General features: G+C 52.6%; 1 protein-coding gene across 3 annotated transcripts; it reads left to right on the top strand.

Annotated features, from left to right (window-relative positions):
- Positions 1-960: 960 nt before the first annotated feature.
- Positions 961-18812, top strand: MFSD4A (major facilitator superfamily domain containing 4A). 3 transcript variants are annotated; one of them, XM_068419335.1, is made up of 10 exons: positions 961-1233; positions 6864-7062; positions 7198-7437; positions 11334-11502; positions 13162-13277; positions 14299-14472; positions 15770-15917; positions 16606-16676; positions 16878-16998; positions 17681-18812. In XM_068419335.1, the coding sequence occupies exons 1-10, from the start codon at positions 1004-1006 to the stop codon at positions 17743-17745; spliced, it is 1533 nt and encodes a 510-aa protein (XP_068275436.1). In that variant the 5' UTR covers positions 961-1003; the 3' UTR covers positions 17746-18812. The 3 variants fall into 3 exon arrangements, with proteins under 3 accessions (XP_068275436.1, XP_068275435.1, XP_068275438.1); XM_068419334.1 differs by having other exon boundaries at positions 17669-18812; XM_068419337.1 differs by lacking the exons at positions 13162-13277; positions 17681-18812 and having other exon boundaries at positions 16878-16969.
- Positions 18813-19744: the final 932 nt, after the last annotated feature.

Genomic DNA, 19744 nt, shown 5'->3' with positions numbered 1-19744 from the left:
ACAGGAGTTCTCCAGTCAGGGCAATCAGGGGGCTATTGCCCACCTGCTCCTTGCTATTGCCCACAATCATTTTGTTCCCTTCGGAGGTGGAAGAGGGTATGATCCTGCTCTCCTCACTCTGGAAAGGCTCCAGCAGGGAAGAACAAGGACTCGGATACAACTTGGATTAGCTAAACATTAAGCTATGTCCAGGTGGAAATGAGCACCTGCGAGCCCCGGAGCAGCATTCCTGAGACACGGGTCACGGGATGTGTGAGTACATGTGTGGGGTCCGCTGGCATGGGAAGGGACCTGGTGTGCAGGCCTGGAGCCAGCCCTGCCATGGCTGAGCTCCATCCATTCTGGGTTGCCTGGAAAGCGTGTTCTAAAAACGGCTGGTCTTTCCTAGCTAAAGTAGGTGAAATATTTATAAATCCATCCTCTAGAGGAGACCTTTTGCGTAAGCATCAACCATTCTGACTTTAAAACATGCACCCCCCCAAGCTTCTCATCCAGAGAAGGGGCAACTTTAATTGCATTTGTCTGGAACGGTCGCACCTATTTGCGGGTACGGGAGCCCGCGGGGACGGTCAGCAGCAGGGACAGGGGGTTTGGGGGCTTCCTTGCTTGGCAGCGCTCTCGGTGGCATCAGGTTTGCCGCTGTGGCCGTAGTTCAGTGTCATTCGTGCCGTGCGGTGGGGACGCGCAGCGGGGTCCCGGCCGGGCGAGGGGATGCTGCGGGGTGCGCTCGGGCTCCTTTCGGCGCCCGGAGGGATGCGGGGTCCGGCGGGGGGCTCCGCCCCGGCCCCGCTCCGCACCGCCCCGCGCAGCCCCGGCCCCGGGAGGCGGTGGCGGCCCCGGAGGCGGAGCCAGCGCCCGGCGCCGCGGGCTCCGGAGCCACGTCCTGCAAGGGAGGAGCGGGGCGGCGGGACCGGGAGCGGGACCCGGAGCGGGGCCGCGCAGCGAGCGGGGCCGGGCGGTGCGGGAGCCGCATCGCCGGGGCCGCCCCGCGCCGCCGCCCACGATGTGGTGGGACGAGCGGGTGTCGGCGCGGTTCCGGAGGAACCTGCAGCCCACCCTCACCTACTGGAGCGTCTTCTTCAGCTTCGGCCTCTGCATCGCCTTCCTGGGGCCCACGCTGCTGGACCTGCGCTGCCAGACCCAGAGCTCCCTCTCCCAGATCACCTGGGTCTTCTTCTCCCAGCAGTTCTGCCTCCTGCTCGGCAGCTGCCTCGGAGGGGTCTTCAAGAGGACGTAAGGCGCCTGGCAAACTCATCGCACCTCCCGCGGGTGGGCTTAGCTCTCCGCAGCACCCCCCTTTCCTCCCGGGCCGCGGGTGGGCAGCTCCAGCCATCCTCCCGCGTTCCCCCGCCGGGATTGCGTGGCTGGGCTGGGATGCTGAGCTGGGATGCTGGGATGCTGAGCTGGGATGCTGCGGTCCGCGTGGGATAACCCAGCCCGAGCTGGGTGCTCCGTGTGCGTCCCGGAGGGTCCGCAGCCCTCTCACCCGAGCGGTGCAGAGGGAGGGGGCTTGCCGGGAGGTGCGGGGCAGCTCTGCGGGCTGTGGCTCTCCTCTTCTGCACGGTTTCGTACCCCCGGAGAGAAGCTGCCAGTTCGCCTGGAGCTCAGGACAGAGACGGCCTTAGCGTGAAGTTACAGCCAGAACTTCCTGGAGGGTGTTTTCCTTAACCTGATTGTTTATCACAAAAATATTATTGGAAGCTTATTTTAATAACCTTGGTGTCAAATATTGAGGCATTGTCGTGCTCCCCAGGAGTTTGGGCAAACACAAGGCAAGATGCGAGCGGTCCTCGTGGTCTTGCGGGGCACGAGGGCAGAGGCAGTGCCGTGGCTGGGGACAGCAGTGGTACTTCATGGGCCACGAGGAAACCTGGGCACCGGCAAACAGGGATTTACACTGAGCCTCTGTCCAGGATGTGTTTAAAATAAATAATACACGATGGCTCAACCCTAAAGATTGCCAAACAGGCATTTGCTTTGAGGCTTGGTGACAGCTCTGCTCTTCCGAGCATCAGCTGTTTATTTACATTGTCACTAATTCTTCAGGCAGTGATGTAACGTGTCAGCTCCGTGTGCGTCTTTGATATACGTGTCGTGTATATGTTTAACGTGTATATGAGAGAATTTTGCATGAATCCTTCGCTGCTTTAAAATGCCCATTTTAAAATGTTTTCTTAAACTTTTGTCTTGTGAATTGTGGAGGGTGTTGGCTGATGAAGGTGGCATTAGAGCACCTGTTAAATGAGAGACCACTGTACCTGTCCTGGTACATTGAACTGTCCTGGTCCCCCTGTCCGGACAGAGCCCAAAGGCTTCATGGAGCAGCACGAGCTGCTCTCTGTCAAGCTGTGCCAGGAGAGGAGGTGCGAGGTGGGGTGCACAGGAATGGGGACAGCACATGGGAACCTTGTCCTGGGTGTGACACGGATCTGAAACTGCTGGGTCAGCAGGCAGTGCCTTTGCCAGCCCCTAGTCCGCTTCACGGATGTTTGAAGGAGCAGTGAAGGAAAATGCAGAATTGTTTCCTGCTGTCAGCTCCCTACCCCACGCTCCTGCCCTCGGCCAGTGGGTTACGCAGACCCGCTTGGGGTGTCGTGCTCAGGGACTCCCAAACTTCTAACTCTGCAGCAGCACGTCGGGGAAAAGAGCGTGTTTGTTGCTCGCCGTGGTTACGAACCAGGGTGTGTTTGTGATCGCAGCCTCTTGGAGCAATGGGCTTTTGCAGAGTGTCTGTGAGCCCCACGACTCGGATAGTTGTAGCTGGCGAGTGTGGGGGGGTTACTCGGAGTGGTGCGGTGTACAAACGAGTGGGTTTGGCTGAGCATATTAACTGTTCAGAGTCTGAGAGCTCCTGGGCTGTCGCCCTTCAGGGATGGACAGACCAGCTGTCCTGCTTAAGGATTTCAACTTATGGGCCATGCTGCGAGTTTATAAATCCAACTGTTCTGGCCCTGGTGCTGGGCAGGGAGGAGCGCTGGACAGGTCATCTTTTCTGGTTAGGAGGTGGATAGCTGCTGGTGGAGGGTCCCAAAGTGTCACCTGCCTGCAAGCCAGCTGAGCCAAGGTCTGCCTGCAAGCTGTGTTTAATTTCTAATGCCTGAGGAACATAGACTTTGTTGCTTGCTTTTGATTAAAGTATGTATTGGTCTGAGCTGTCTGCTCTGGATGATGGACTCACAAGGGAGAGCAGTGTTGTTACTGGATTCTGCGGCAGAAGTGAGTGGTGGGACCTAAATAATGGTTTGGTTCCTCTCACCAGAGGAGTTGTTGAGTGCTGGGTCGTAGTCTCTGCTCTGTCGGCCCAGTTGGAGTCCTGGAGCACTGGGAGGACAGAGCATAATGATGGCATCGTCCCTTCTTGGACTGCCAGAACCAGTTCCAGAATTCCCTCGCGTGAGGTTTCAAGGAAGGAGAAAGTTTGCCACGGCGAGTTTCCCCGAGTGATGTGGAAGCGCAGTTGTTGCCTGCGGTGCTGTGCACTGGAGACCCGGGTTTGCTGCGTGGTTTTTGCTTTTGCTCCCAGCATTTTGGTCAGCCCTGAGCTAGTCCCACTGGTGTTAGAGAGGAGAGGAGGGGGCTGGTAGGTCTGTGGCTGTGCTGGAGCCCTGCGCAGGCTCTGCTCGAAGGAGGGATCCACAGCAGGACCTGGAGGGCTGACGAGATGGGACCCTTCTTTCATCTTTACCCTTGGGCACCTGTGCACGTTGCACCACGTCAGCTGGGAGGGGGTGACCCTGTTCTCTCCCTGCCCTTCAGACTCCCGTCTTTGGAAGGTTTCTGTTCAAGCACGTGGCTGGTGCAGAGGACATTTCTCACCGCAAAGGAAAGTGAAGCCTTTTGTTGCTGAGAGCAGAGCACGGTGACTTGAGCGTGAGCTCCTGGGGGGAGGCAATGCCCCCCAAGCCTGGCCAGTGCTTCCTGCTGGAGACAAGGGTACCAAAGGCAGATGTGGGCTAATCCATGCTGCTGTCTTCCTCCATGTCCTCACCTCGTCCCCTTAGGGCTTTGGGGTTTTAATTATCAGTTTTGCAAGTCTGAATTCAGCCTGATTGCAATTTTTCTTCTTGATGTGAAGGACTTAGAAAATGCTCCCTGGGGTGGGGAAAAACATCCTTGAAGTTGAAGAGTGCCTGCTGCAACAGGAACACCGAGGTGGGGGTGTATAGATGCTGTGTGGGAAGGAGAGGGGAAGCTTTGCTGGCTGTGACCGCAGGATAGCGTTAACCATCCTCATCCTATAGGGATCAGCCTAAACCTTCTGGCGGGGGCTGCAGACCTTCCCTCAAGCTTTGTGATGGAGCCAGGACATGCTCTGGGTGGCCCTGGAACAGAGTCCATGACATTCCAAGACTCGTTTCATACGCTGCTGGAGCGGAGCCTGCCCTTGGGACAGCCCTGGGTGCAGAGCTGTGCTGTGCATCCGCTCAGCGTCTGCTCAGGAACCTGCCCTGGGGACCAGTTAGTGATGGGGAGGGCAGCGCTGTCAGAAACTGCACCAGGGCATAACATCAGGGTTGCTTTTTAAGCCCTGCGGAGGTGTGCATTGGTTCAGACCCCCTCTGAAAGTCACGGGGTACCTCATTTAAGGATGCTTTCAAAGAGGTTTGTTTCTAAATAAATCCCCCAGCTGGCTGTCCGGTGCTGAGCAGCATCCTTTGACTACGTCTTGGGGATCTGGCGTGGGAAGCCAGCAATTTCTTGGTCCTCCCTAATGCCAGAGCCAGGGAAGGGGGCAGCAGGGCTGTGTGCCACCCTGGGCTGCGGGCTGCTGGTGTTTGCAGGGGGGGTGCAATTGTGTTATTAACATCTAATGGCTGGAGGCAGGAATTTTTGCTCATTGGCGAAAAGTGAGGTGATTTTTTAATGCTTTTTAAGGATACAACATCACCTGCAATTAATGTTTAACACTGGTACTGAAGGTGCTCCCCAGCCAAGCGCGAGCGGTGCCGTGGTGGTTCTGCTGGGGCTGCAGGAGCGAAGAGGCGTTTCTGGGATGTCTCGCTGTGCGTTTCCCCGTCGCTCCCAGCCTCGGGTTTGCCAGCTGCTGGTGCCTCTGCCTCTCTCCTTCCTGCTGGGCTCCAGCTCTACCCTGGAGAGTGCTGCCTCGTCTCTCCAGGCTCGAAGCTGCTTCTCTCTCATTTGCTAGTTGTTTTTCCTGCCGTGACTGTGCACATCTCGCTTGGCTCCCTCCCTCCCCCAGAAATCCCACGCTGGCTCCCTGTGTTGCTGTCAGAGGAAGATCAGTAGTTACGGCTTTGCAAAACATTGGCTCCTCCAACGTGGTCTGGCCGATGGGTGAGCGAGGCTGGGCTGGGAGATGTGAGCGCACCGAGGTGCTGGTACAGCCAGGTCTGTGCCACCGAGCAGGAGAATGAAGGAGACGTGTCCTTGGCTGGTTTTTCTGCCCGGGGCTCTTGGAGTGCCGTGTAAGCAACAAGCAGGATGTGGAAGGCCAAATCGCGTTGGGTTTGCAGATGAATGAGGGCCATGCAGAAACGCAGTGACATGCCCAAGGCTGGGCCGTTCCGGACGAGCAGTCGGGGCAGGAGGGCTCGTAGCGTGGTGCCCGGTGCCGCGGAGGCTCTGCCGCAGCCGGTGCCTCCTCGTAGCCTTCTCCTCCCTCTTTGGGCAGAGCGTGAAGCGGACACGGGGTGCAGAAGCCTGCAGGAGCGAGCCGTAGGTGTTCTGCTTGCTGGTTGCACGTCCATACTGGGGACATACCTGTGCGTTGCCAGCCCTTTGCTGTGGACAGACGGCTGTGCCCCACATCCCAGAGCAGCAGACCCCAATTACTAATTAGCAACTCATTGCAGCAAGCTGCTGGCTGTTGCAATGGGCTTCTACCAGGGTTCGGGAGCCCAGGGTGGGGAGGGGACGTGCCTGTGCTACTTACTCTCTGCTGTGACTTTATAGTCCCATCTTTCTGCTAGTTTCAGTGCTTTGCTGTCTGGTCCCCGTTTCCTTCCTTCCTTCCTGCCTTTCGACTTGGCAGCCCTGGAGCAGCGCGGTGCCAGCCTGGGCGCCGTTCTCCAGCGAGCTGGCTAGCGCCTGGCTCACACCGCGAGCAGCCTCCCCGCTCAGCCAGGCCTGCCTGTGCTGCTGCCAGGCTCGAGACGTAATGCACCAGCTTTGCCTCTGCCACGTGCATCCCTCGGGCTCCTCCGATGGACCGTGTGGGCTGGAAAGTGGCTGCCTGCACCGGGAACGGCAGCAGTGCTGCATCCCACCCGGGGTGCTGGGGGAAGGGACGATGCTGCCAGAACAGAGCGTGGCAAGGGAACTGCAGCGGCTCCTCAGTGCTCCCTGGGAGGCAGGACAGCACATGCAGGCAGGTCTGGCATCACACGGTGATGTGGATGCCAGCAGCTCTCTCCCTGCTGGGAGCTGGGATGGCCCAGCAGCTCTCATACCTGCTTGTGCAATACACCCTGCATGAGGAGTGCCCTGGAGCCGCTCAAAAGCCATGACCTGGCCTCACCTGCATGTACCCATGTCCCTTTCCATTCCCAGATGTGCCCAGTTAACAAGGGAAGTTTCTCAGGCCTTAATCTGCCTTGAAATGTGCAGAACGTGGGTTTGAAGGGATGGTTACTCTTCTCCGTGAAAGCTGGGTGGAAGATCTGCCTGTTCGAGGCATCACCCTCCACGCGGGAGATAGCAGTGCCCCAGGCTGGCTGCGGCTGTGACGTGGAGGCAGGGGGATGCAGGGTGTGTAGCAGCACCCTTGTCTTGTTAGAAGAGCATGTGCTCGAGCTGCAGCCTGTGGGTGCATCTGCTAATGCCTGTGCCACCGACTGACCTGGAGCTGTGGTGTGGATGCTGCTCTTGTGGTAGTAATTCTGTCCTGTCTTTCCTTGTCTCAGGTTGTCTCAGTCCTTGTTTGCACTCTTCGCCTCGTCACTGGCAATCTCCTTGGTCTTTGCCATCATCCCTCTGTGCCACAATGTGGTGGTCCTGGCTGTGGTCATGGCTGTGGCAGGACTGGCCATGGGTTGCATCGACACCATCTCCAACATGCAGCTGGTGAAGATCTACCAGAAGGACTCAGCCATCTTCCTGCAGGTGAGCATGGAGCCCACGTCTCCCCTCTGGCTGTGCTTCCTCCTCTGAGGCAGAGGAGCGAGGGGCTCAGCCAGCCTCCCTGGAGAGGAAAGCAGTAAACCCCCCTGCTCTACTTGTGTGTCCCATCTCTTGCAGGCTCTTCACTTCTTTGTGGGCTTTGGAGCGCTGCTGAGCCCACTGATAGCTGACCCCTTCCTCTCGGACACCAACTGCATCCTCTCAAACTCCACGGCCAACGCCTCCAGCAACCTCCCTCACATCCGCAAGTCCCTGGTCCCACACCATCCAGGCAACCTGTCTCATTACGACCTGCCGATGAAAGGCATGGTAGTCACGCGCGTCTCCTACGCCTTCTGGATCATGGCCCTCATCAATGTAAGTGCTGCAGCCAGAGTGGCTCTAGGTGTTGCTGGGGACATCCCTGCTTCTTGGCTTTGCAGATGGTTGTGATGTTTGGGGGGTGTTGGTGCCTGTTAGGTGGTCCCAGCAATGGGAGGAGGCATGAAGATGGTTTTGCTGGTCCACAGCAAAGGTTCTTTTTTTGCCAAGTGCCCAGTTTCCAGCAGATGCTTCTTCTCCCTGTCCCAGGCCAACGAGCGGCCCTTGATCTTCCACCTCTCTGTCTGCACTAGGCAAAGGCAGCGGGTTTCTTTGTGCTCTTGGTCTTCCCTTTTGCTGAATAACTAAAAGATACACCCAGTCCAGGGGCTTTCTCGCTGTCGTGAGGAGAACAGGCAACCGAAATAGCGGGGCAGGTGCTGTAATGAGTTTCTTTGCAGAAGTACCAAAAGAATGCTCTCTGCCTCGGAGGAGAAGCCGGCTTTAATTACCTCTGACTCTGCGTATGCCGTGGGAAATGTGCTTTTAATTACACCGGGGCGTTATCTATTTTACCAGTCAATTCTGAGCAAACTAATTTAGTTTTGAAGGCAGCGTTTAATATCCGCTTTGAACGCGACGGTGTGTCTGATATCTGGAGTGCTGATCCCCCTCTGTTCCTAGCAGTGTCCCGTGGACATTTTGGGAGCAGGATGAGACCCCAGGCTGGGTCCCGCTGTGCCCAGCACCTGATGCACAGCAGGTTGTGAGCTGGGCTTGTGCATCGCCGCACGCTCGAGTGCCGTTTGCACGTGTGGGTGGTGCACACACCGTGTAGGATCACCGGGAGTACAGCAGGGAGTCCCGGGGTGCTGGGGGACCGATGGTTTCTGGGGCGAGGGCTCGGTAACAAACACAAGAGCAGCGGGCAGTTGGACGTACGCCGCACACGCAGCTCGTGAGCGCGTCCCCGTGCCAAAGCCGAGCTGTTTCTGTCTCTCCCAACGCCTCGCTGAGGGAACCGACTTGATTCCTTGTTTAAACTAAATAACCCAACCCCCTGGCTGGAGATAGCGAGAGCAGCTCGGCTCCAAAACTGCTGACCCTTCTTTAAGGTGTAAACGTCAGAGAAAGATGCTGATGATTGGGATTTAAAACCCCAGGGAAGTGGATGAAATGAGTAAGCTATAGAAATGGAAACCAGGACGAGCAACTTCATTATAAAACGGTCAAAAACACATTTCCATCCCGGTTTTCTCAGGGCTCTGTGTATTCTGACAAGACACAAGCTGAAATGATTCATTTCAGTCTCTTGCTTTGTTTAAAGTGGAAATGTCTCAATTTGACTTTGGCATAAACGCGATGTGTAAAGCTGACAGCACAGTTGTTTTGATGTTATTGAAGCAAAACGTTTTTGTTTTAGGGAAATTAAGTGGTTCAACATTATCAAAATGAAGTGCTTGGATGAATCCTGGCCAAAATTTTTCATTCTAAGAGAAAACTTTGGCTTTTCATCCAGATTTGGAACAAAAACATATTTTAAAATTCGGTTTCCCACAGAACGGAAATTTCATCATCCAGCCTGTTCCAAGGGGCTGGAAATCAGGAAAACGTTCCTCGGAGAGGGATGTGTTTGTCCGGAAGGTGGTTTCCCAGGGGAAGTGCGGGACGCTCCATTGTGCTTAGGTTGCTTAAAAGCCGCCGGGGTACAATAGCAGGGAGCCAGCCCCGTGCTCCGGGGGGAGAGACCGAAATAGCAACGGGAGGGAAGGAGCCGGGGTTATGCCCACGCTTAACGGCGTGATGCAGCAGCTGGTTGAGTTTATAATAACCAGAAAGCCTTCTGCCCAACAAGGTGACGCAGAGTTGCCCGGGGAAGAAAGCCCACGAGGAAATGGTTTTTGGACCAAAAGCTCTGCCTGCTCAAGAGGGAGGGCTGGTCAGAGATGGGGACTGGAGGTGTCCAGCTCGGTGTGGTTGGGGACGGTGCGGGGCAGGGCGGTGCTTTGAGCAGTGTCCTTATTTTAGAGGCTGTGGCTCATCTCTGGTTCTCACCGTTTGGGCTCCCTGTGGGGTGGGAAGGCTCTGACAGCTCTTTGCCTCGTGCCAAGCAGCACAGGCAGCCGATGTGTCAGCCCAAGAAAACCGAAGCTGCTGTAGGAGCCGAGTAGTAAGCCTCTCCTGTGGGCCAGGTGGCCACAGGTGACCGTCCCCAAGGCAGTTTGCCAGCCGGTGTGCAGGAGACAGGGCTGGCTCTGGATGGAGCCCTGGGAACTGGCTTTCTCTTGAGCTTCATCCTTTGCTTTTCCCCACTTTCCCGAGCTTGCCTTGGCGTGGTGGCAGCCCGTGGGCGAGGGCTGCGCTTGGCCACAGGTGAGTCTCCAGCTTTTGGGCATTTCCTACCACAAAAGGCCAGCAGCTCGTGGCTGATGGGATCAGAGCACTCGTGCACCCAGGCACTGCCAGCCTCGGGGTGGTGCAGCCTGGATAACGCGAAAGGGACCTGCCTGCTTTGGAGATGAGGCTCTGGGGAGCCGGGACGTGCCTACAGTTTGACTGGGAATCGGGGGAGTCCGGAGCTGGGGCCCTTCTCTGAGTGCTGCTTAAGGCTGGAAGTGCCCGGAGATGTTATCTGTATGGCCAGTCCCTCTGCATGTTTTGGGTTTTTTTTTTGCAAAATCTGCAATTTAGAAGAATAAAATCTGGTCCTGACCTCCGGAAGGATTAGAACTATCAAGCAAATGCGTTTTTCTTCCATGGGACCGAACTAACTGTTCCTATTCCCATTGTTCCCAGAACAATGAAGTCCTCATAAATGAATTCAGGCAAGAGAGGTGGTGGGGGGGGTGGAATTCTCCATACATTTAAATCATGCCATGAGCCAACAAAAGGCAGGAAATTTGGAGCTAGAGCTCACACTTGCTCACAGACATGTAGAAAACAAGCGCTCGGCGGCTGGAGAGTGAGCTGTCACTTAGGATTTCCTGGCTTTCTCCCCCAGTTTGTTGCAGAATAAACACCACTTGCAGGAGGAGAAGGGAGGGCTGGCAAGGGGCAGACACAGCTTCATTTGCTTCCCTCTCTTTCTCTCCAAAAAAAGAGCAAGTCCCTCCGGGCTTGGAGGCACCACGGAGTCGTGGGTGTGCGCGGGGTGTGCTGGTGGGACTGTCGTGCTGGGAGAGCAGCCAGTGCAGCAGCGTCCCTGGGCGTGCGGGGGGCTCTAAGGCTGAGGGGGCAGGGGCTGGAGGCTCCTCACTCTTCAGTCCCGGGTCCCTCAGCAGAGGCTGTACCATGGGGCTGTTCGAAGCTGCTCAGCTGTAGCGGTGCTGGGATCGTTGGCCTGGGAACCACGAGCTCATCTCTTACGAGATGCTGAGCAACCTCTGCTAATGGCTGCACGTGGGCAAAGCAGGTCTTGGAGCAGCTTGATCTTCCCTCACAAAGAACTCCAGCCCCAGAAGGTCTCCCGTTAAAACTGTTCTGCTCTCCATAGGCAAAAGCTACTTTATTATTATTGGTCTTTGGGCAGAAGTGGCCAAATGCTTGGAAACCAGAACACCTCCAGTTTTGAAGGGCAGGTGTGGTGCTTCATGAGGTTTGTATTTAGGCGCCTTCTGTTCCAGTGTCCCTGTCCCCCATCCCAGGTGAATGGTCCCCAGCCCACCTGGCATCCCACAGGGACTGGCAGGAGATGCCCCAGCTGTGCTCTGGATCAGGACTCTTGGCTCACAACTTGCTTCCCCCACTCCCAGCTCTCTGAACAAGCCTCCATCCCTCCTGCAGTGGCTCCTTACCCCGCTGCCAGCCTCTGTCCTTGCCCTTGGAGGTTAATTCAGGCACATCTATTGCAGATGCCGAGCGCGGCTTCCTAAAAGGCTGCTCCGACAGGGGAACCTGGCTGTGTTTTGTGTGAGGCGTGTCATGCTGACCTGCCCCTCTCTGTTCCTCCCCAGCTGCCCGTCCCCATCGCGGTGTTTTTCTTGCTCTACAAGGAGCGGATGGTGCCGTGCTTCCACAGCAGCAGCCGCCCGCTGCTGCCGGCCGACGAGCTGGCGATGGAGCCACGGCCCACAGAGAAGGAGGATCTCTCCACCGCTGTGCAGGGACCCCACGCAGCAGGAGGTGAGCTGGAGGCACCTCTGAGGGGTGTGGAGGAGCCAGGGGGGTGAGCAGGGGGAGAAAAAGCCATATTTCTGAGTGTCTCTGTTGAGTTTAACAAGGGAAATCCATCACTGTTGTCTAAGGAGGAAACTTTCCAAAACGTGAGTGTAACCCAGAAGTACTCAGACAACCCAAACAGACAATTTGGTGCCCAGTTGCCCTCGAATTCGATGGGATTGTAACCCCTGAACAGAAATTAGCATCCTGCCGTTGGGACTCCAGGCTGCTTTTCTCCAAGCTGCCTTAAAACTAAACCCAGGCTCCCAAGTCGTTTAAGCACACGTGAAAGTTGTGCCCATTCGTTTCCTTCTGGTTTTGGGTCAGGTTTTGAGCTGGCTCCGCTGCCTGTTCAGTTTAAAAGTGATCGTCGTGCTGCAGAACACTGATTTGTATAAATCTGACAGGAATAAGGACAGCGGCCTTGTTTGAGGGGAAAAGTTAAACTCCAGCAATAGTTTGCTCTTGAACTTGTGACTACACCCTGTTTTGGGGACAATAGTGCCGTTGTTCTTTGCTACCAGAGAGAAACGTATCAAAGTAAATTCTTCAGCTAAATAGTGAATCTCGGAATTAATCATATTTTAAGGTTATCAGAGGAGTGTTTAGTGTTATTACAGAAGAGGTGGCTTTACCTGGACAATAAAAGGAAATTTTAGGGAATACTTGGAAGGCAGCTAGAGATGTGGTGAGGATCACAGGTGTCCCTAACGGTGTGGGCTCTCTGGTGTCTCATAAGGTTGTGCTCATCCGATAGCATTTCCCTTAGCTGAGACACTGACTGTTTCTTCCCTCAACCCAGCTGCCCCTTTTCATACAGCACATTGGAGCTTCGTGTTCTTCAGATCTCCATCTTCCTCTTAAACACAGTTGAGATTAGTCCTTAGAGAAGCAGGAGGACTCTATGCTGACTGCTCTGATCTTTGACAGACACATCTGGGCTGGCAAAATCCCTCCTTCCCCATAGAAGTAGTGAGAATCTCATCTTTGCTGGGCAGGAGCAACTCTGCCAGCTGCACAGGACTCCCCGGAGTGGTGTGATGAGGGACAGTCGGGAATTCCTGGGGTCCTGACCCCCAGCTTTGCCAGGCTGTGGCTCCCAGTGCTCTATTCAGAGGAAGCAACACTAGCCGTGTGTTTATCACCATCTTTTTCCCAAAGTTGGCTTGTTTGGTTAAATATCATTTGTCTGAGGCAGGTGAGCTGTCCTGGGCAGGACTCCCCTGTGTGGTGGTACCAAGGATGAGGGGCTCTGAGCACGAGTGCTACGGTCAAATGGGCTTGTTTCTATTGAGTGTAAGAGCGGAGCCAACAATGTGTTGCTCCTACATGGGGAGAGGAGCACAAGCAGCTACAGTCAGCGAAGCAGCAAGTACCCTGGCGAGCTAGGATCCCAGTCTGGCCAGCAGCCCATAAGCATATCTGTCTTCCTTCTCAAAGTTTGTGGGCAGGTACAGAAAGCGGCCATGCCAGCAGAGGTTAGCAGTGCTCCACGTTGGTCACCGTCCCCTATGAATCTCTGTCGTGCAGCTGAGCGCAAAACAAATCCCCGCTGCGGGCTGGCAACCACCCAGCCCCGGGGGGACGTTCCCGCTAAGTTTGCTTTGCATTGTTTTTCACCAGGTCATGATGACTTATTTAGCTGCTGCCAAAGCAAAAACTTCAGAGGGGCTTCTTACACCTACTTCGCAGTCCACATCACTGGGGCTCTTGTTCTCTTCATGACTGATGGGATTGTGGTGAGTTCAGCTGATAGAAGGATCTTGTCTGAGCAAAGCTCTACGGCTTTCTTCCTTCCAAATCACTTGTAACAGCCCAAACCCAGCACACGTCCTCCGCGTGCAGCAGTCTGGGTCCCAAGGTAGCTCACTCAAAGCTAATCGTAGTCAGGCTGATATGTGCCCTGCTTCTTGGGAGGGTTTTGTGGCTTCTCCTAGGCTCTGTGGTGTTGCAGCTAGATTGCTACTGCTACTAACCGGGACAGTTTAGAGCTGGAGTTGTGATGTTGTCTGCTTGTACGCAGTGGAGGTCTCTTCTCACTTCAGCCAAGAGGCAAGAACAGCTTCACACAGAAATGGTGGCTCTTTGTTTGATGGGTCTCCTGAGCCCCCAAAATGCAAGACGAGAGCGTGTGGGGATGGTGCAGTCCCTGTAGTGGCCTGGCAGCGTGTCCCTGGCTGGCGCAGGCACACAGGGCTCGCCGTGGGTAGCACATCTGTCTGGGTGAGGAAGGCTCGCTCTTGGCTGGCACATGCTGTTCTTTTTCTTTCAGCAGTTTTGTCTCAGTCCCCTCGTGGTAAAATACTGCTGGGTGTTACCAGGGCATTAACCAGGGTCCTGAATGATCGGGGTTATGGAAAGCAGCTGTGAGATACGGGAACTTCCCAGGGGCTCCATCTTCAAGGATGATCAACTCTGGGTTCTTAAGTGATATGTTTTAAGAGTATGTAATTCCAAAAGGACAAGACAGTCCCTAGGGAAGAGAGGATCTCTACAGATAAGAGCCTGGCATGCATTTTACCTAGTAATGCTGTTAAGTCTTGCCCTTTTAGGAGAGCTTAAGTCCTGTGTTCTATGTCTGCTGGAAGTCTTTCTCCAGCTCCAAACCCTTGGGAACACGGTCCATTGAGATTTGGTAGCAAATCCATAGGTGGGCTCTCCAGCACTATCACGATATTGTGAATAATTGAGGGACAGGTTAAAGTTCAAAGCCTGTCAGTCATCGCATCGATGTGACGTGCTGTTTTGTGTTCCCTGCAGGGAGAGTACTCGGGCTTCGTGTACAGCTACGCGGTGGAAGAGCCTCTCTCCGTAGGACACAAGGTGGCCGGTTACCTGCCCAGCCTCTTCTGGGGATTCATCACCCTGGGCAGGCTCATCTCCATCCCCGTGTCCTACCGAATGAAGCCGGCGACTATGGTCTTCATCAACGTGGTGAGGCTGCCTTGACTATGGTTTGCTTCTGCTTGCCTCCGAGATGCTCTGGTGTTGGTTTTGATGTGCTGCTGCTCTCAGGCCATCCCTGGGGTAGATCTGCAGCAGGCAGAGGGGGGGTGAGCTGCGTGAGCCTTCCTCCGCAGCGCTGGCTCTGCGTGTTTGCAGCTGGCTCCGATGCACGAGGGAGCTGAGACTCACAACGTGATGGCACTGCTTTTCTGAGCTGGCTCCTCGGTTAATCTAACGTCAGATTCGTGAAAGCCCCTAGTAAAGTGTCTGCCAACTTTATTTACTTTGCACACTGTCTTCTCTGGCACCTACAGGGACGTTAATGCCCGTGTTAGCCATGGGAAAGGGAAGGCAGGTCGGTCAGTGAATGCTCTACTTAGACTGTAGCAGCTGGCAAAGAAACGAATGTGCTGTGAGGTGGCTTAAATTAATAAAACACCTTCACTTGCAGAAAGGGGAAGGAATCCTTTAAGGATCTATAACAAAGATGCATGTAAGGGTGTGGCAGACAACAGGGAGGGAGTTGTTCCCATTCACGCTTCTTACAAAATAAAAAGAAACAAGCGAGAAGGCAGTTGATTTACAATTTATTTAAACCAGAAGTTATTTTGGTAGCAAGTTTCACAGTTCATATTGCGAGGCCAAGAATATATGACAGGGTGGTGAGAGAAGAGGAGCGACAGCTCACACTGTCGGGGCCTGAACAATGCAGAAATAACTGGCGCTGGGATCGCAGAGCTCCCTCTGCTGCTTCTGGGCCATGGCCAACGTGGTGCCTCTTGGATTTTTTTGTGCTAACTTGTACGCTACAGCGAGCCAGGGGCCAGGATAAGGTTATTGAAATTATTTGGCTCTTTAACTTTACTGCTGTGACTGGTTTCTGAGCAGTTATTGAGAGTTAATTCTTCAACCTGCTGAATAAGACTTATTAGTGATTGAGACATGTAAATATTATGGAAGTAGCAGCACTATTGTATTTAAAGCTGCAGAGAAAAAGTATTTTTTTCAGATACGATCTTAAGTCTTGACCTAATGAAGTTAAGACTTAAGTACCAAGTTATGTTATAAAGTCCTGTTATAAAAAGTACTAAATTCTTTACTGTAAAGGTAGGTGGATTTTATTTGACTAGTTACTTCAGTTTCTCAGAGACTGTGATCTTCTTTTCAGTATAGTTCATTTTCTTTTCCAGACTATTTTCTAGAAAAAAAAAAAAAGAAAATAAAACCTAGAGCCTATTGCACTCAGCATTTACCTTCCTATTGACTCTGTGTGTGTTGTTCACAGGTTGGAGTCCTGATAACCTTCCTCCTGCTCCTGATTTTCTCCTACAGCGTTGTCTTCTTGTTTGTGGGGACGGCATCGCTGGGGCTGTTTCTCAGCAGCACCTTCCCCAGCATGCTCGCCTACACCGAGGACATCCTGCAGTACAAAGGTGAGCGGGGATTCGGGCACGCCTGGCAGGCTTTGAAAGCAGGTGGGTGTTCAAGCCTAGAGCTCAGATACCATCTCACCATCCTTCCCTCTTCAGGGATGCCTGGGAGGCCTGGAGGAAAGATCTGCTTTTGAATACAATGTTTATTCAAGCTTGTAGTCAGAAAAACAGACTGCACAAATCCTGGCTTCATTGTACTAGTGATTTCTACAGACAGGGATCCAGACTGGTTCTTAGTCTCCTGCAGCTTTAGGGCTCTGGGGGACTGACAAGAATGTCTCCTTTAGAGGCTTACAGGGAGCTCGTTTTGAAAACATCATCCAGATTATCAGGGAGCTGAAAATCCCAGAGTCTGGCCAGCTCTTACAGGAGCTCTCTGCCAGTCTCCATCTCTGGGGCAGTGACAAAGAAGAACGAAAATCTTTCCAGGAAGAAGCAACATCACCTCCACCAACAGAGACAAGGGACAGAACAGGAGATGGTTTTTTTTTTTGGCTTAAACTTTTACCCTTCCACACTACCACAGGTTAGAAAAGGCATTTGCGAGACAAGGTGGGAACATAAATTAAGTATTTATAATTCTTGTATGGAGAGATCCGTGAAAGAGCAGTTGAAGGAAGCTGCAGGCTGATCCTGCTGGCTGCTTCATCTGCTCCCTGCCAACATCACCTGCTCTGTATCTTTGCAGGCTGTGCCACAACCGTGCTAGTGACTGGAGCTGGAATTGGAGAGATGGTACTACAGTTACTGGTGGGGTCGGTAAGTGTAGACAAGGCATGCCAAAAACTGACTGGAACTTTTAAGTAGAAACCTTCATCCTGGTTTTGGGCAGCAGCTGGGAGAAAGCACTGCATTACCCTTGAGCTGTCAAATAGTAAAGCTCTTACTGAATGCTGGTTAGGTGTGAGTGCTATGATGACATGTCTGCTCCATTTTTTTTTTTTTCCCCTCTAATTGCAGATTATACATGATCGGGGCAGCTACAGTTTCCTGGTCTGTGGGATGATCTTTGGAGGCTTGGCCTTTACCTTCTACTCTTTCCTCTTGTTTTTCCACAGGATGTACCCCAAGCCCTCATCAGGTAAGAAAGTGCCAGCACTCAGCCCTGCTTTATAATGAGAGGAAGAGTGGCATATGCATCAATACATAACCAGGGTGCAGCACTTCAGCAAAATGCAAGGAAATGTTTATTTTGCTGCTGCTTCCCGTCCCCTCTTCCTGCTTTGACTTGCCCACAAAGCCTTGGCAGCCACAACTCAGGGTTTGCTTTCTTTTCTGTTGGAGAAGCAGGGGAAAAAGTAGGGATGGTCTGTGGCTCACAGAGGAACTGTAAAGCATGGAGGATGCTAGCTGTGAAAGCACTGCCATGCTGCTGCAGAGCTAGCAGGAGTAAGTCCTCCTAGTACAGCCTGCACAAGCTTCCCTATGCTCCTCCCAGGCTAAAATCCAGAGAACAAGTGGGTCTGCCAGCCAAAGGCAGCTGTCAGGCTCTTGAGAAAAGCCTCCCTGATAAAGGATTTCTTTTATGGATTGCCTCAGTCTGCATCCACTGCTTTTATAAGCACCTTTTGTAAAAGGAGTGTGACAGGTCAAAAACTCATCCAGGTTATGGAAATGGAGGCCTTTCTTCCATGACCAGCAAACAAGCTAGTGTGGTGGGTGATAGAATAGCAATATCCATGTTTGGGAGAGCTCAGGCGCATACCCTTAAAGCTCAGTAGAATCGGCACCTTCAGCTGAAGTATCTATAGTCAATTTTGCAGATATGGATGATGCCTCACCTGACAAACCAGCAGTGATGGATGACACTGGACAGTATCAGCGCTAAAGAAGTGGCCAAGCCGTCGACAAGCAATAAAACAACACACAATGAAGCATTGCTATTAAGGATGATTTCACATTTAATGACTGAATCATGCAAGTTTTCTGCAATCAAAAGCACATTAGATTGGGTAAGTCAGAATCAAGAAAACATCCTAAAACACTGCGTCAAGCTAAGCACAAGTTGCCCGTGTCACATGTACCCAAAAGAAGACTGTAAGCATCAGCCTGACCCTGTGTCTGGAAGGCTACAGTATATGGCAGGGATGATGGGAGACAGTTACGCCTGCACATGAACTTTCTTACCAGTTCAGGACAGAGGGTGGGAAGGAAGAGGTTCTCTGTTCCAGAGGTAAGACTGAATCAATCTCCTGGCTTAGTCATTGAACTTAACAGATTTTTTTCTTTTGGTCTGTAATGTACAGAAGCCCCTACAATTTACAGCACAATACTGGATTTGAATTCATTTTTGTGCAACACTGACTCGAGTATATGTCACCTCTACGTATTCTTCCAAAGGGGAAAAATTACACCATTGGTAGAACCCACCAAGCGCACAGTGGTAGCAGGACCTATCTGCATTTGCACAGTTGATTCTTGTATATTACACAGCATCAGCCATGGTCACTACGACAGTGTCTTATTCAGCATGCTAGGGCCTCTTGATTATTAAAATCATTAAGCTTTTTATTTTTTTTTTAGAGTCAAGAATGAGTTATGATGATTTGTTTTGCTGTAAGTCACTAGTTTAGCTGCTACCGTTGCAGTGTCTTTTAGGGTGGTTTTATTTCTAGCTTCCAGTTGAAGCTTAAACAGAGGCATTTGGGAGCCAGCCTCCAGCTGCTTAATCTGTGCAATATATTATAACAGGTGCCTTCTGTAAGGTACTCTCATAACCCACGCATGCCCTGTTACAAGCTATGAAGAAAGGACTGGCTTTAGAAGAGCGTAAAGCTACGTACATCTGTTTCTTCAGTGAGTGATTGGACATGTACTTTTTGCTTTAACTGCTGTATGTGAATGTACATATGTACGTGTGTATATAAAGCAGTGTTTGATTAAAGGTGATTGATTGCTAGATTCTCAGCGTGACTGGACTCAGGTAACTTAAGCTGTTTCTGGCCAAGACTGTCAGCTACTCCCTTCACCAGTTCCAGCTTTCAAACCCAGTCCAAAGCTGACAGCTGTTTTAACTGGTTTTAGCATTTCTGTTTTTCCAAGCAGTAGATCTTACCTTCCATAGAGTATCTTCACAAGCTGGTTCTGTAGAAGTCTCGAGAGTAGCCTTGTTGACTTGACTTTGTACACCTAAAGCTGAGTGCACGTTAGGCCAACGCAGGAAGGAGGTAAGTGCGAGTTGAATTCTGGGTTTAATGCATCATGGACTTCAGCAGCCCCTCCTGTCCATTGCAGTATGTGCTGTAATTCTGCTCTAGCACCACGGGATGCCACTGTTACTCTCCTTGACATACCCAGAATGAAAAAAGCGTGTACTGCAAAACCCCCTTGCAGCACAAAACCCAATCTGTCACTAACAGAGCCCCTCCCACCATGACAGCATTCTCTCCATCCCTGCACACAGGAAATGACCATGAAACAATGCACTGAGGGAGTTCATTCTGAAAGAAGCCTACTCAGACTGCATATATATCCCCCCAGGGACTATCAGCTATTTAAAAAAAAAAATAAAAAAAAAAATATATCTTATTCTGTCCTTCCAGATTGATAATACGTAGCTGAAGGCTATTGCCAGAGTAGCATTTGTTAAAGTGTAGTTGACAATGCAAACGTCCACTGGGCTGTCAGCACTATACACAGAATGGAGCTGCTCACCAAGGGCAATTTTCCCCAGAAGAGGATAGTACCGGCTTTGGCACACACTCTGCAGCACTGCACAGCCAGCACCAGCACCTCCACCGCTGGCTCCATCCCAGCAAGGTGTGAGGGAGCCTGCGCTGCTGGGAAGGGACAGGTTAGTTCAAGCTCTGCTGAACTCCCTTGTTATC

Source organism: Nyctibius grandis, chromosome 27 (genome assembly GCF_013368605.1).
Source record: "Nyctibius grandis isolate bNycGra1 chromosome 27, bNycGra1.pri, whole genome shotgun sequence".
Lineage (NCBI taxonomy): Eukaryota > Metazoa > Chordata > Aves > Nyctibiiformes > Nyctibiidae > Nyctibius > Nyctibius grandis.
Note: the sequence above shows the minus strand (reverse complement) of the source record. Positions and strands in the feature narration are given on the sequence as shown.